Below are 15,351 nucleotides of genomic sequence, written 5' to 3'. Positions count from 1 at the left end.
CACTAGAAGCATTTTGCCATGTTTCCAATTATTTTTCCCAAGCATAACTTCAAGTTTTTTTAAACATAATTCCTATGACATAGTTGCTTACGTTATACTCCCTTCACCTAATATAGCACATTTTCCAGGATATTATAGTGTCTATAAACACACTTTTCATTGAATATTTTTCTATAAAATGTACTATCACATTTTACAAATAGAAAAGTGGCTAAGAAGTCTAACATTCTAATAAAATAAATTCTTATAAAATATCTTAGCATTTCCCATCATTTTAAAGGTAACATTTTGGGAGGAGTGTTTTCACACTTTATGTAAAGAGGTCGTTTTAGTAAAGAATGTAGAATGATCCACAGAACAATAGAAAGTATTTATAAACCACGTATCTAAGAAGGAAATTATACCCAGAATATATAAAGAACTTTTACAACTCAACAATAAAGACAACCTGATTTAAAAGTGGGCAAAGATAAAAATGAATGATCAGAAAAGGAAATGAAGAAAAACAATTCTAAATATGAAAACAAATGTATCTATATGCATGACTTGGAAATTGTGCTGTACATGAGAGTGACACCTTGTAACAGACTGCACTTCAATTTAAAAAAAAGAAAGAAAAAGAAAAAAAAGAAAAACAATTCCATTTGCAATAACATCGAAAGGAATAAGATGCTTAGGAATGAACATAACCATGGAGGTGAAAGACTTGTCCACTAAAACTACAAAGGACAGCTGGACGAAAGTGAAGATATAACTGAAGCAGAAGACACCTAGTGTCCACGGATGGGAGGACTGAATATTGTCAGGATGGGAACCCTGCCCAAAGTAACCTAAAGATTCAGTGCAATCCCTATCAAAGCCCAATGACATTTTTTCCAGAAACAGAAAATCCCATCCTAATATTCACATGGAATCTCAAGAGACCCCCACACAATCCAAACAGTACTGAAAAAGAACAAAGTTGGAGACCTCACACTCTCAGATCTCAAAACTTACTTCAGAGTTAAACAAAGTCATCAAAACAGTGCTAAAATGACATAAAGATGAACACACAGACCGATGGGCTAGAACAGAGTGCCCAGAAATAAACTCTCACATATTTGGTCAAATGATTTTTGACAAGGGTGCCAAGCCCATTCAGAGGGGAAAAGAATATTCTCTTCAACAAACAGTGCTGGGAAAACTGGATATCCACACGCAGAAGAATAAAGCTGGACCCGTATACTTTACACCACATACAAAAATTAACTCAAAATGGATAAGGCCTAAGTGTAGGACCTAAAACAATAAAAATCTTGGAAGAAAACATAAGAGGAAAGCTTCATGACACTGGATTTAGTAATGATTTTTTGTAGCTGACACCAAAAGCGCAGGTAAAAAAAGAAATAGATAAACTGGACTACAACAAAAGCAAAAACTCTGTACAACAAAGGGCCATATCAAGAGTGAAGGGTAAGGAAAACAAACATACACAGACAGGAATCATAAAAACAGCCAAAGGCACAGCAAGAGTAACAGACTGTACAACACCTCTTCCCAGAGCAGTGATCAGCTTTGTCAGAGCGCAGCTACAAAAAACAGGAAAACGTTAAGTCTTAAAAACAGTAAACCCCTGATGACCTTTAGGAAAAACTTCAGCTAATGGGTGGACTCAGGACCCAGACTACAAAGGGTCAAAGTGAGCAGGTGCTAAGGAAGTTGAAATGATTAGAGAACTTTATTATCTTAAAAGTGCTAGTGGAAAAGGTGGACAATACACATGATGACATGGAGAATCTCAGCTGAGAAGTGGAAACTATAAGAAAAAGTCAAATTGACACAACATCGTAAACTGGCTATACTTCAATTTAAAAAAATACAAAAAAAAAGAAAAAGTCAAAGGAGTAAGATAAAGAATGCCATCAGTGGTCATCAGAGCACAGCTGAGGAGAGAATCAGTAAACTTGAGGACAGGACGACAGAAGTTAGCCAAACCCTAAGAGAAACAAGAGAGAGGGATGGGGAGGGGAGAAGACGGCACAGAACTGAGCCCCAGTGACTGTGGGCTAGTGTCAGTCTGATGATGTGCAGTAAGTTATTCAAGAATTTACATGAAGCACTGCCTTCTCAATCTGGCCAAACAAATTATAAAAGGGAAAAAGAGATAATGATGAATACCATTTGCCCATGTAATTTGCCCTCAGGAATGCCGTGTTCTGGTAACCATTTCCGTAACTTCTCCACAGTTCAGTCCCCCAACCCTGCCCCTCTGAACTCAGTCATTACCATAACTGCACTCACTTGGCTTCTGATGTTCAAGTGCCACCTGCAGGCCTCCACTGTTTTGGGGTCCTATGATATGCCCCTCGCCCCCAGTGAAACAGGTCTGCAATGGCGTTTCCTAGTGGCAGCCCTAGAACTCAGAGAGATGGACACTTCGTAAGGTTTTCTAGTGATGCTGGTGCCTTTTCCACCAGCGATTCTCAGTGCTTGGCAAATGATGTATCCTCTGGGCCCTCCCACGGCACAAACATATCTTATAAGATCCATACCCAATCTGGCATGCCTGCTTATTTAAACCCTTCTTTGACTGTGTGCCATGGCATTTCTGACACCCTGACATCTATAATGGGGGCCACTGCTTTGTTCATGCTGCCAGGAATCTTGCAAGTACAACTCAGTCTTTACCATCAAGACATCAATGATGGTCAGAAGTCAAAGACAGTAACCCCAAGGAAAACCATGACATCTTGTCCAGTTTCTACACCAGAGTCAGTTATGGACTTAGAACTATGTACTGAAGGAGAGGCCATATCCTGGGAGGGAAGATTCTGCGACACCAAAGCCAACGTAGTTATGAATCTCAGACCATCGACTCAGGTAACTGCACTCTAAGGAAAGCGGAAAACACAAACATTTCATAAATTATTAAGTACACGATGCCACAAGACCCAGGTGTTACCTGGTCCCTCTGTTAGAAAGGGGGCATGCACAGGGGTGAGATAATAAATGAACCCCAGGCACAGGTCTGGCTCACAGTGCAGGCACTGGGTCCACACATACATCCCGAGGTTTCTCCCCAGCCCCTGAATGTCTACCTGGAATAGATCGCTTAGCTGCTGGCATACGCTCACATTGCTTCGAAGGCTCTAAAACTCCCTCCCCTACACCCTGGCCAAGATAAATAAAAACCATCACCCTGTATGAGGAGGAATTAGTGCCACCCTTAAAAACCTAAGAATGCAGGGCTGATGGTCCCTAGAATATTTCCATCTAATTCACCACTCTCCCCCTGCAAAACCCAGCAGTGTGGAGGATGACAGCGGACTCCACCAATTCCACCAAACAGCCCCAACTATAGCCACTCTGCCAAATGGGGAATCTTTGCTAGAGCAGGTCAATGCTACGTAAGTACACAGTACACAGCAACTGACCTGGCAGATGTATCCTTCTAAGAAAAAAGGATGGGAGACAGTTTGCACTCACACACAAACACCATACACATCTACATTTACAGTCCTGCCTCAGAGCCATCCGGGCTTCCTGCAGAACATCACCCTGGCCCACTTCATCAATGACGTCACATTAATAGAACCAGATGAGCATAAAGAGGCTAGAATGTTGAAAGCCTTATTAGTAAGATATTTGTGCTCCAGAAGGTGGGAGATCTCAGAATTCAGGGGCTTTATCCTGTCAGTCAGTTTTCAGGGGTTCACTGGTCTAGGTAATGCTGGACACTGGCCCCGAAGTGAAGAACAAACTATTCCATCTTGCATCTCCTGAGACACAGAATGAAGAACAATGTCTGGCTGGCTTCTTCAGGCCTTGAGGCAGCATATTCCACACTCAAGAATTATGTTCTGATCCATATGCCAGATGAGAAAGGATGCCTGAATTCCAGGCTCCTGTGTCAAAGGACCAGCAGACAAGAGTCATCATCCTAGCAGAGGTAATTAACCTGGGACATCAGGAGGAAGGACGACATGGAGGAGTATGTCTGGTGCGCAGATGACACACTGAAGTGTCTCTTGGTATTTCCTTGTTCAATTTTGACAGTAAATGGACAAGAGTGACAAGCCTAGCCAATGGAGGGCATGTTAACCACGGGCTCAGACCTCCGGGGTCGACAGCCTGGAGTTACACCACCAGGTAAGCCATGAAGACCAGATGTGCTAGTCAGGGGGAGGAGGAATCTAGAACGGAAAGCAGGAGAGGAAGATGACGACTCAGCTGTAGCCGCAAGGCCAACTACAGCAACAGGAGCTCCCCATGGTCAGCAGGGGCACCCCTTGCAAAGAGCAGCACAGACTGACTTCAGCTTCTGCCCACTCCTGCTCCCACGCCCCCTTGCACAGGTGTGACCCCACAGCACTCCGGCAAGCCTGCTGCACACTCATGTCCAACTCAGTCCGCTTCCTTGGAAGCCCAGTCTACAAGAAATAGTACTGCTCATACCTGCGTCTCAGGGATGTTGTGCTTCATTAAACGAAACAATGCAGCTCAAGTTGTTGGGACAGTGCTTGACTCACACTAGGCATTCAATCTATAAGCATGAGAGATGGTATCCTAGAACAAGACAGATAAGCTCATGTAAACCCCAGGATTATCTGCACCTTCACCTCTGCCAGGTGAGGGATACACAGTTCCTGAGACACGCTACACAGGAAGCACTGCTTTTCGGTGTAGTCTCTGCTCTGCTAGAAAACAGTAAGCCGAACCAGAACCACAACCCCGCTATTTATCCTACTGATTGTATCCTTATTTCAAGCTTCTTATAAAAGATGTACAAGTTTCAGAATTTGTACTGCATTGAAAAATAAAGCAAGGAAACAAATGCCAAAATATATCATCTTAAAAATCTATTTTCTTTCATTTAGAACACTAGGGGTCGCTAATGTACCAAGAAAAGCCCATAGGTCCCTCATAAAATTTTGGGAGCTGCATTTTATGTATTTCAAAGGACAAGAATTTAAAGCACTTTGTAACAAACCACATCCCTTTTCATCGTTTTGTTTATTAAATCATAGAATCTAACTATCATATTTTAAATTATCTTCATGGTAGAAGATCACATCAGAACAAGGTGATTTGATTCCTTTCATCAGTTCAAGTAGACATTAAACTTTCTTGTAAAATTCAGTCATGCTTGGATATTGAGCACATAAATTTTTAATGTTTCCTGTGTGGTGCAACCATTTAGCTTCAGCTAAATTTTATTTTCTAATATAAGACAGCATATATGTGCTAATGTTCAAATCAAACTAAGGCCTAATTTAGCACGTTCTTATGTTCAGAGTTTAAGAAAACAGACAAATATGGGAAGAACTGAAGAGAGATCAATGAACTGATTTGCTCTAGGTAATCACACAGATGGGCAGTAAGACTTGCGCTGTGCTCCGAGAGGACACGAAAAAGTGAAATGTATTCATTCCTTGGGAACAAGATTAATACAATCTAGCAGTAGAGTTAAGACATATACAACAATAACTGTGAGACAAGGTGAATGGAAGTGCTGGAATGTTCATGGGAAACCTGGAAAAGGACAGCTCCCTTCCAAGCGCAGGGAGCCAGGAAAGAATTTATGGAAACAGCATTTAAACTGCACTTCGGTAGACTTGGGCCGTATGGAAATAGACTGCCAGGAACTTTCTTAGGCACATAGAAAAGACTGAGAAGTGCAGGGCTACAGAGGAAAACAGCAGTAGTTCACGCATGGGTCAGGCAAATGACACCAACTGCAGTTCATTTCTGAACCTTCCTCTCCCCGAGTCAAGAACAGCAATTAACCCACTACTTTTATTTTTTTTTTAGTGTAACAGGTACTTTTTCCTTCACCTTTAGTAAGATTCTATATCTGGTTCACAAGTATTAATATATGAACAAACAGACCAAATGGTGTGAAATGTACTAATTCAAACGTGCTTAGCACACATATACTGGGTTGGCTAATAGTTTATATGAAAATTAGTTAAATCTAATCATGGGAATAATGAAAAGTGTGAAATATAATAAATTCATCTTCTTTAATTTGTGATAAATGCACGTAAATCTTCCAATTATGGGATTATGAAAAACCTTTAGGGAGTATGTTGGACTATGGTCAATAATCAGAAGAAGAAATACACCCTCTGTCATAGTTAATTTAACAGATCATTCAAATAATCAAAAAATTTTCAAGAAAAAGAGGGTGAAGCAACTTTCGGTCATGATAGCATAAAGAGATCAGTGAACTGCCATCCTGAAAAGTGAGAATAAAGTTGGACAAAATTACAACACTAACCATTCCATGGTGCTGGATATCCACTAAAGAGAATAAATTGAGAGGCATACTCAGCAGGAGCTAGAACTTCAGGTAAGAACACCAAGAGTCGTTAGCCCCCCAGCCACAGGCTATCCACACATACCACCTCCCCCCTGCCCCCACCCCACCCGCCCCACTTCCCCACAAGAAGTTGAACCAGGCCAGGGCTGGCAGTGAAAATCAGTAGGAAACAAACAGAAAAACCTACAGCACGAGGCTGCCTTTCCCATTAGAGTGTATGAGTTTTCTACTGCTGCTGTAACAAATCGCCACAAACTCTGCAGCTTAAAACGCCACAGATTAATTATCTTACAGGTCTCTATTTCAGAAGTCTAAAATGCATCTCATGGGGCTAGAATCAAGGTGTCAGCAGGGCTGGTTTCCTTTCAGAAGCTCCAGAGAATTCATTTCCCTTTTTCTAGCTTCTCCAGGCTGCCACATCCCTTGGTCCCCTTCTTCCATGCTCCAAGCCGGAACACTGCTTCTCTCAGCCCATTCTCTCCCAGACACATGTCCCTCTCTGACTCTTCTGCTGCCTCCCTCTTACACTTTTAAGGACCTTTGTGGTGGCACTGGGCCCACCAGATAAACTAGAATAGTTTTCCTGTCTTAAGGTCAGCTAATTAGCAACCTCAATTCCATCTGCAACTTTAATCTTCCCTTGCCATGTAACCCAACATAGCCACAGGCTTGGGGGATGAGGATGAGTACATCTCTGGAGGGCAACTGTTGTGCCTATCACAGAGGGCAAATGGCAGAACAGCCGAGAAATGGGAGAAGCAAAGAAGGACAACGTAAGCCACCCACAGAGTCCTGGCTGACTGTGCAGGGGAAATAAGAGAGGGCCCTGCAGAAAGTTAAAGCAGAGGCCGAAGTGAGAAGTGGCTGAACTCTGACAGTCCTCTCCAACCTACACACACCCACAGGCAGAGGGCAGAAGCCTCATGGGGTTGAGGATTTGAGCACAACCTGTAACCAAACATTGGCTGTGAGCACTATGCTCCGTAAATGCAGGGGTGAACTCTAGGAAACTTAGTCCCTTTGGGGTATTGTAACAAAACACCAGAGACTGGGTGGCTTCAACACCATTTACTTCTTCACAGTTCTGGAGGGTGGGAAGCCCAAGATCAAGACACAAGCAGATCTGGTGTTTGGTAAGAGCCTGCTTCCTCGCTCTGGCTGTCTTCTCACTTTGTTCTCACATGACAGGAGGGGCACGAGAGCTCTCTGGGGACTCTTTTATAAGGAACTAATCGCACTCATGAAGGCTCTTCCAACATGATTTGAACACCTCCCCAAAGCCCCATCTCCTAATACCATCACATTGGGATTTGAACATATGCATTCTAGGGGGACACAAACATTCAGTCTATAACAGAAACCCTGCTAAAACATTAAAATAATTTTTTAAACAAAAAGAGCAGATATATCGATAAGCCAAACACATTACAGACTTCACACATGAAAGCTAGGCAAGTTAATAAAAAAAATAACTTCAAGGGGAAAAAGTTAGAATTCAAAGTTGCTGCATTATAAAGGATGTCCAGTTTTCAATAAAAACTTGAGACATGAGAAGAAAGAGGGAAGAATGACCCATAGTCAGAAAAAAGCAAACTTTCAGTGGGCCTGTATGTTGAATTTAGCAGATTAAAAAGTATAAAGCTGCTATTGTAGATAAGTTCAAAAAGTTTACTACCCAGAGGAATAACGTGGTACACTAAATAGTATTTGTGTAACACAAGAGAAGGCAGTACAGGAGGAACAAAAAAAACTGAGACACAGAAAATGAATACAAAATAGAAGATATAAATCCAAAATTATTAATAATCAAATGTGAACAGACTAAACACTAAATCAAAAGGCAAAAATTTTCCGACTAGATAAAAAACACACAACTGAATTATATGCTTCCAGCAAAAGACACACATTAGATTCAAAGACACAAGTTGAAAGCAAAAGGAAGGGAAAATATGTAATATAACCAGTAACTGTAAGAGCTAGACTGGCTATATTAACACAAAATAAAATTCATGGTAAGAAATATTCCTGAAGGCAAAAAAAAGACATTTTATAATGATTTTAAAAAGGGTCAACACATCAGGAAAACATAGCCCATATAACATGTCCCACAAAATCCCACTGTAAATGGATATGCATCTAACAGAGCCAGACAATTCATCAGGCAAAACCTGACAAAATTAAAAATACACAATTCAAGAATTATACTTGGAGACATCAACACTTCCCTCTTGGTATTTGGTAAAACAAACCGAAAATCAGGTAAGGATAAGAGACTTGAGCAGCCCTATCACTAAACTTAACCTAATGTACATTTATAGAATACTCTGCCCCAAAATAGAATATATATTTTTTCAAGCACTCAAAGGGCATCATCCAGGATAGATCAAATGCAATATCGTCAAATAATTCCTAATAAAATAATTTAAAATACATTCTTCAATACATAATTCAAAGTAAGCTATCTGATCATAAGGGAAATCAAATTAGAAATCAACAATGGAAAGAATTTTGGGAAATCTCCAAAGATTTGGCAAACAATATATTTCTATATTTCCATAAGAAGAAATCACAAGAAAAATTAGAAGATCTCTTAAAATGAATGAAAACAAATATACAACATGTCAAAATTTACTGTATGCAGGTAAGAGGAAAATTTATAGCTTTAAATGCCTCTGTTAAAGAACACAGAACTCAAAATAATCTTCACTTTAAAAAACAAAAAATAGAAAATTAAATGAAAAAGAAAAATAACAGAGCAGAAATCAATGAAATAAACAGAAAAAATTTTTTTGAAAATCAATGAAATGTTGGTTCTTTGAAAAGATCAACAAAGTTGATAAACCTTTAGCCAAACTTAGGACAAAAAGAGAGAACACAAAAATTACCCAAATCAGAAATGAAACAGGGTTAATGTTACCAACCTTACAGATATGAAAATAATTACAGAAGAATATTATTAACAACCTCATGCCAACAGATTACACAACTTAGGTGAAATGGAAAAAACCTAGAAAGAAAAAAATAACCAAAACTGACTTAGGAAGTAGAAAATCTGAACAGATCTATATTAAACAATTAAATTAATCTAGTAATTTAAGATGTCACACACAAGCATAGATGATTTCACTGGTGAAGTGTATCAAATATTTAAGGAAGAAATAAAATCAATCTTTCACAAGCTATTTCAGAAAACAGAGGAGGAAAGAACATTTCCCAAGTCATTCTGAGGCCAGTATTACCCTGTTACCAAAGCCAAACATATCAAGAAAACTACAGAGCAGTATCTCTCATGAATACAGACCCCCAAAAATCCTTAAGAAATTAGAAAATAGAATCCAGCAACTTATTAAAAAGATTATTAACCAATATCAAGTGAGATTTACACAGGAATGTAAAGTTGGTTTAACATCCCCAAATTAATGTATTATACCACATTAATAGATTAATGAACAAAAATCACATGATCATCTCAAAAGACAGAGGAAAAGCAACTGACACCCATTCAGGATTAAAAACTCTCAATAAACTAGAAATAGAAGCAAACTTCCTAGCGTTAATAAAGGGCATCTAAGAGAAACCTACAACTATCATACCTCCTGGAGCAATGGAAATGTTCTAAAACTGGACTGTGGTGACCACTGCACAACTGTGTACAAAAAAAATCACTGAAATGTACACTAACAGCAAGTGAGTTTCATGCAATGTAAATTATTCCAGTAAAGGTGATTTTAAAAAGAAAGTCCAGGAGTTCTCCATCCCTGAAGTACGCAAGCAGAGACTGAACAAGCTCCTATCAGGGACACTAGGGTGGGGGTCTCCATGACCTTCATACTTGACCCCACTGTCTGTCACTAAGAGCATGTGGCGTTTTGACCCACAGTGCTGGTTTATACATTTTTTTTTTTTTGTGGCTTTTCCAAGTTGCTATTCCTAGGGTAGCAAAGGAGAAAACATTTGTGACTACTCTTCCAAATATTTCACTTGCAAATATTGAACAGAGAACATTTTTCACCTTTCGTCCTGTAAAGGCAGCACGATGAAGTGGCGTGTCTCCCATGTCATTTAATACATTTACTTCTGCACCAGCCTAGTAAACATGAAAGCTTTAAACACCTTCCACATATCAAGAAATATACAAAGGTGAAAATAATTCTCTAAAAAATACATTAAATATTTTAAAAATTAAAGTAACGGTTGAGACTGATCGTCACTATTAACAATAAATTCAGTTCATAGTAAAACAGTAAGCTTCCTCAAAGGTAAAAATCTACCTGATAGGCAGAAAATAAAAAGCTACTTTTCATTCAAAGTCTATACACCCTTCAATTCATTCTACTCTAGAAGCACTCATATTGAAAAAAGGAGAACTGTTTCTCTGAATAAAATAGCATATTTTCTCCACCACTGTAAGTTTAACGGGAAAAAAGGAAAAGGATGCCACTATTTAAATGGTGGAGGAGCTGGAGGTTTACTGGCTGCCCTCAGCTCCTGAATTTCAGGTTTTGAGTTACTGGATCAGTGTTAAGATGCAACCCAATTTCAAAAATATCAGTATGTGGAAACTTATTCATCAGAATTGAGAAGTGAGTTCTTAAATTACATGGAGCTCACTAAGAGATTCTGACATTATTTTTGAACTACACAGTATGTGCTTCGGCAATTTTTTTTTAACTTATGCTCAAAAAATAACATAGTATCTTCATTAACTCGTATGTCCATTTTTGCAACTGTAAAAAGTCAATCATGTAAAAGTCAAATGATTGATAGAACAATTGTAGCTAATCAGGCTAAACTAATTCATATGTTTCGCAAAGTATTAAGTGTCTTTAGTGATCAGCGATTACTTTAAATAGGCCATTAAGGCTCAGATGGCTTTTCTAAGACTTTCATAATTTTCCTATTAGCAATATTTATTTTATTCATTTAAAAACTAAAGCCATAAATATACCTTTAAGAGATCCTGGACCACTTGTCTATGTCCAAAATAGCATGCCAGATGAAGAGGTGTCCAACCCAAATTAGACTTACTTCTCCCTACAAAAATGGAAAGAAGTATTTTTAGATGTTATTTAGGTAATTTTACAATAAAGTTAATTTCTCCCTAGTATGCTGCACCAATCCAGTGGACAGCGGCTCCCTTCACTGCTGATGAATGTGAGACTAACACATGTTCTGAGTGTAATGGAGTAGAACTCACAAGACCCAGATTCTGGTGCCATATTCCTAACTCAACGGCCTCATGTCTGAAAGGGTGAAAGGAGACATGATAGCGGTTACATTCAAACTGGATGAGTTCTAGTAGCCTGTGGCTCTAAGGTGCTGAGTGTCTAACCATCTTGCCATCGTTCAGCAAAGATGTGATTCCCTCGGCACAGTATTTCATGAAAAGCTCCTCTTCTTGAAAATCTGTCCCATTAGGAGGGTGGGTAGGAAGGGGGAACTTGGAATGACTCTTTCCTGCAGCATTTGGAAAGCCATTAGTGCTGCAGAAAGGGACAGGAAATGGGAGTCCTGACTTCAGATAAAACCTCAGGTAATGAGGCTAAGGGTTACCGGGGTGGTTGAGTCCAATTAGACAGCAAGAACCAAAACTAAAAGCAACGAAATGTCAGGTCCCAGCTGAGGAGAGGTATAAAACGACTGAGTGCGGTAAAAACGAGCGATGTAATTCAATTTAGGGAAATAAAAATGAGGGCACTATAGCTTACAGCTGAGATAGTGTCAGAAGGTTACCAAAATCTCCCATCAGGCTTGAAAGAATACAGCCTCTCAAAGTCCCAAAGCCCACCACCCTGGAGGGTCTACCAGAGCCCAGGAGAAATCCTTGGGAGGAGCTGGAGGTTTAAGGGTTGTGCTCAGCTCCTGGATTTCAAGTCTGAGGCCAACAGAAAGCCCGGCCACCAGCCTCAGGGCACCCAGAATAGGCCTCTAACAGCTTCCGGAGGGACTGCCATCGCCAGCCGTGTCCCTGTGATTGTTTGCCATTTACCTAAACTCCCACAATATTCCCTGTCACATGTGTAATCCCACAGGCAATATGTCCTACAGCCTTGGTCCATTTCATGGAACATTTCTCTTTACCCTCTGGTCCTTCACTGAAACCTATCTCCTCCTGACGACACTGATTCTCCTTTATCCCGAGGGGAGCCTCCCAGTACCCACACACCCCTGGTCCTCACAGCACAGAAGCCAGGTGAGTCTCCGCATCAAAACCTAGCGCAATCTTTGGTCACTGACTTCACTCACATTTCAACCCCTCGTTTGAGGCTTCCCCATTAAGCCACAGCCACACCTCCCTCAAATGCCTTCTCTCCTGCCATCTACCAGCCTCCCAGTGGCTCCCCTCTCACCAGTTAACTCTGGGCAACACAGTCTTTCTCCCTGAGGCAAATCCTGCCACCATTCTAGGTGTGTCTCCTACTGTCCAGTCTCCTGGTGACTCAGGTTCTCAGCTTCCTTCGCTACCCCACAAATTTGGCCTCTGCTCAACGGTGGGTACCCAGTCTCAGAGCCAGAGCCTCGATGTCACTGTCATGTCTGAACTCGGACACAGAAAGCCCACTTTCCCAGAGTCCTCATTTTCCAACTTGTTCACACAGATAAAAGCCCCAGACACGCTCTTCAACTTAATCAACCCTCCAGTTCCTTAATCACTTCTCTTGTATGTAAATTCCCCCACCATCTTCACTTCCATCAATAAATCCAGCATCTATTTCTTGATTCCTTTTAACATTTCTTTGCCAATATCCTCTTTGTCACAGCAGCCTAGAAAAACCCCAAAGCCTGGTAATACATTCGCTCAATTTTTCTATAACCGCAGCTAGGTTGCTAAACGGTGGTGGAAGAAAAAACACAGAACTTTGTGGATTCATGGCTCCAAAAAATTCAGATCTCATACTCCAGCTAAGTCTTGATCATGACTGGCGATCCTTTCCGAGGTGCCCTGGGCTTGGCACTAGACAGGGTTGCAATGCTTTCACTTGTTAGATAGAAGAGACACAAATGTTTAGTTGCTCCTCCCTATTTGCAACTAAAGAGGGAGAGGCTGAAGATAAAGGAGAAAAAGGAAAGCCTAGGAAGCAGGAGGGCCTGGGATCCAAGATACAGGAGGCATGATTATCGTGAGACCTCAGGAAGAGAGGATAAAAGGGAGCCTGTGGGTAGAACTGGTGCCAGGCAGCCCAGGGAATTCTGTGAAAGCTTCTCTTTTTGTGTGAGGCTAAGACAGCAGATGATTTGTTAAGGGGGAGGCGTCTGGTAAGAGAGTTGAGGAGAATAGTAAAGGACTGACACAGCTGTGCGGGAGTACAGGGGGCATGTGAACAGGGCACCGTGGAGAGGATCCCAGGGGCTGCTACCTCCTGACCTGGCCTTATCCCTCAGCCCTCCTGCCTGCAAGCCCTTGCCATCTGCACTGCTTTTCATCTCAGGACCTGGTACATGGCCTGTCTTCTGCCTTCCTTGAACCATTTTCTTCTCTATTTTCACCTGGTTAAGTCTACACAGCTTCATTTATCACCTTGGTATCATCTCCACCGAGCAGCTAATCCTCCAGGTTCCAGTTCCATATCTCTGTGTCTCGTCACATCCTGCACGTCCACATCTTCCATATGTTGGTCCACGTTGTGTAAGGAGGACAAGTCTGATCTAGTCATCGACTGCTCTAGTCTCAGCAAGGGCAGGAATTCTGACATCTCCAAGGCACTTTACATGACTCTGGGTGTACAATAAACACTTAAACCTGTTGCTACAACTACAGTATCTTTGAGAAGAAAAAATCATCATAGCATGCATCCTGTGGACTCAAGGTCACCCTTGTAGGTCTCATGGTTTGGGATCCATGACAGTTTTAAAGACTGGATCTCAATTTCTCTGACTCAGAGGGAAGTAGGAGAGGACCCACCCTCAAGGGGGTTCTTTTTAAAGTAAGAGATGGAAATTTATTACAAGCAAGATCAGAAAGATTAGTACTAAATAAATGATAAAATAGGGCATACTCACAAGAAAAGCTATAAAATTCATTCAAAGCTTACCTTTGCAATTAATGTCAGCAATGATCTCGTTCCTTCCCATGGTTTCTAGCAGCTGTCTCACCTCTTCAGCGTTGCCATTTCTGGCATGATGGAGCAGCTGTTGCTCTGCTTCTGTGTTCATTTCTAGATTGAAAAAAAAAAAAGTAACATTGCTATTATCTAAGAACATAGTTTGCTTTTGGATATTATCTACTAATACACAAAGGGAAAAAAATCATCTTAATTTTGTAGCTAACCAGACAGACAAAAGAACTGATTAAACGAGTCAGCTGCAGGGCCAAAACTTGACCCTGAGACTCTTTGTTCACTATATTATATACTGAAGAAGTGCACTAGACATTTGGGCAAGTTTCTTACTCTCTCAAAGCCTGTCTCCTCATCTACAAAATAGAATCAACCTCATGAGCTGCTGCAAGATTGTGCCTATGAAAGCATTCCACTAAAAACAAAGTATTTTGTAAATAGTAATTGGTACAACTTTAATAACTAGACAGAAAGCTGAAATATGGTAATTCATACAAAAGTATTAGTCTGAAATGTAAATTAATGGATTAAAAATAGTTAAGAAAATAATTACAGATAATTATCCTGGAGTGACCACACTTAAAAATAAATCCTCATACTTTCTTACCAAGCCTAAAGCCAACTATAGAGGACTATAACCAAATTTAAAGCATTGATGTCAAAGTGTAGTGAACAGCAGTTTCCAGAAAAAATACAAATTTCTTTCACCCTAATAATTAAATGCAAATAAATCAAAATGATTCTTTTTGCCTACTTGATTAGTAAAAATTAAAAAAAATTAAACATACCAAATGCTGGGATGGACAGAAAATGTGTACTCCAGTAAACTGCTAATAATATTATGCATATTATATATTAACATGCATACAATCCTTCATATGTTGTAGGAGGAAAGGCAACAATTTGACAAGATCAAAGAATTTCAAAATATACATGCACCTAGGGAGCATTCTGGGAGATGGCCAAGTAACTGTCTCCCCACCTACATGGCAA

The 15,351-nt window shown here is 40.4% G+C and overlaps 1 protein-coding gene across 3 annotated transcripts in view; it reads right to left on the bottom strand.

Annotated features, from left to right (window-relative positions):
* The window catches only part of OSBPL1A (oxysterol binding protein like 1A), a 156,778-nt gene that overhangs the window by 124,147 nt on the left and 17,280 nt on the right, over nt 1–15,351 (bottom strand). For 2 of the 3 annotated variants that reach the window (XM_072949090.1, XM_072949091.1), the window contains exons 3-5: nt 14,335–14,457; nt 11,250–11,335; nt 10,314–10,388 (exon numbers count right to left, since the gene is read on the bottom strand). In XM_072949090.1, coding sequence (XP_072805191.1) covers nt 10,314–10,388; nt 11,250–11,335; nt 14,335–14,457 — 284 coding nt within the window. Of the gene's footprint in view, nt 1–4,434; nt 4,454–10,313; nt 10,389–11,249; nt 11,336–14,334; nt 14,458–15,351 lie in introns of those variants that run through there. The other variant, XM_072949092.1, reaches the window with a different exon arrangement.

The sequence above is a fragment of the Vicugna pacos genome, chromosome 24 (assembly GCF_048564905.1).
Source record: "Vicugna pacos chromosome 24, VicPac4, whole genome shotgun sequence".
Lineage (NCBI taxonomy): Eukaryota > Metazoa > Chordata > Mammalia > Artiodactyla > Camelidae > Vicugna > Vicugna pacos.
Note: the sequence above shows the minus strand (reverse complement) of the source record. Positions and strands in the feature narration are given on the sequence as shown.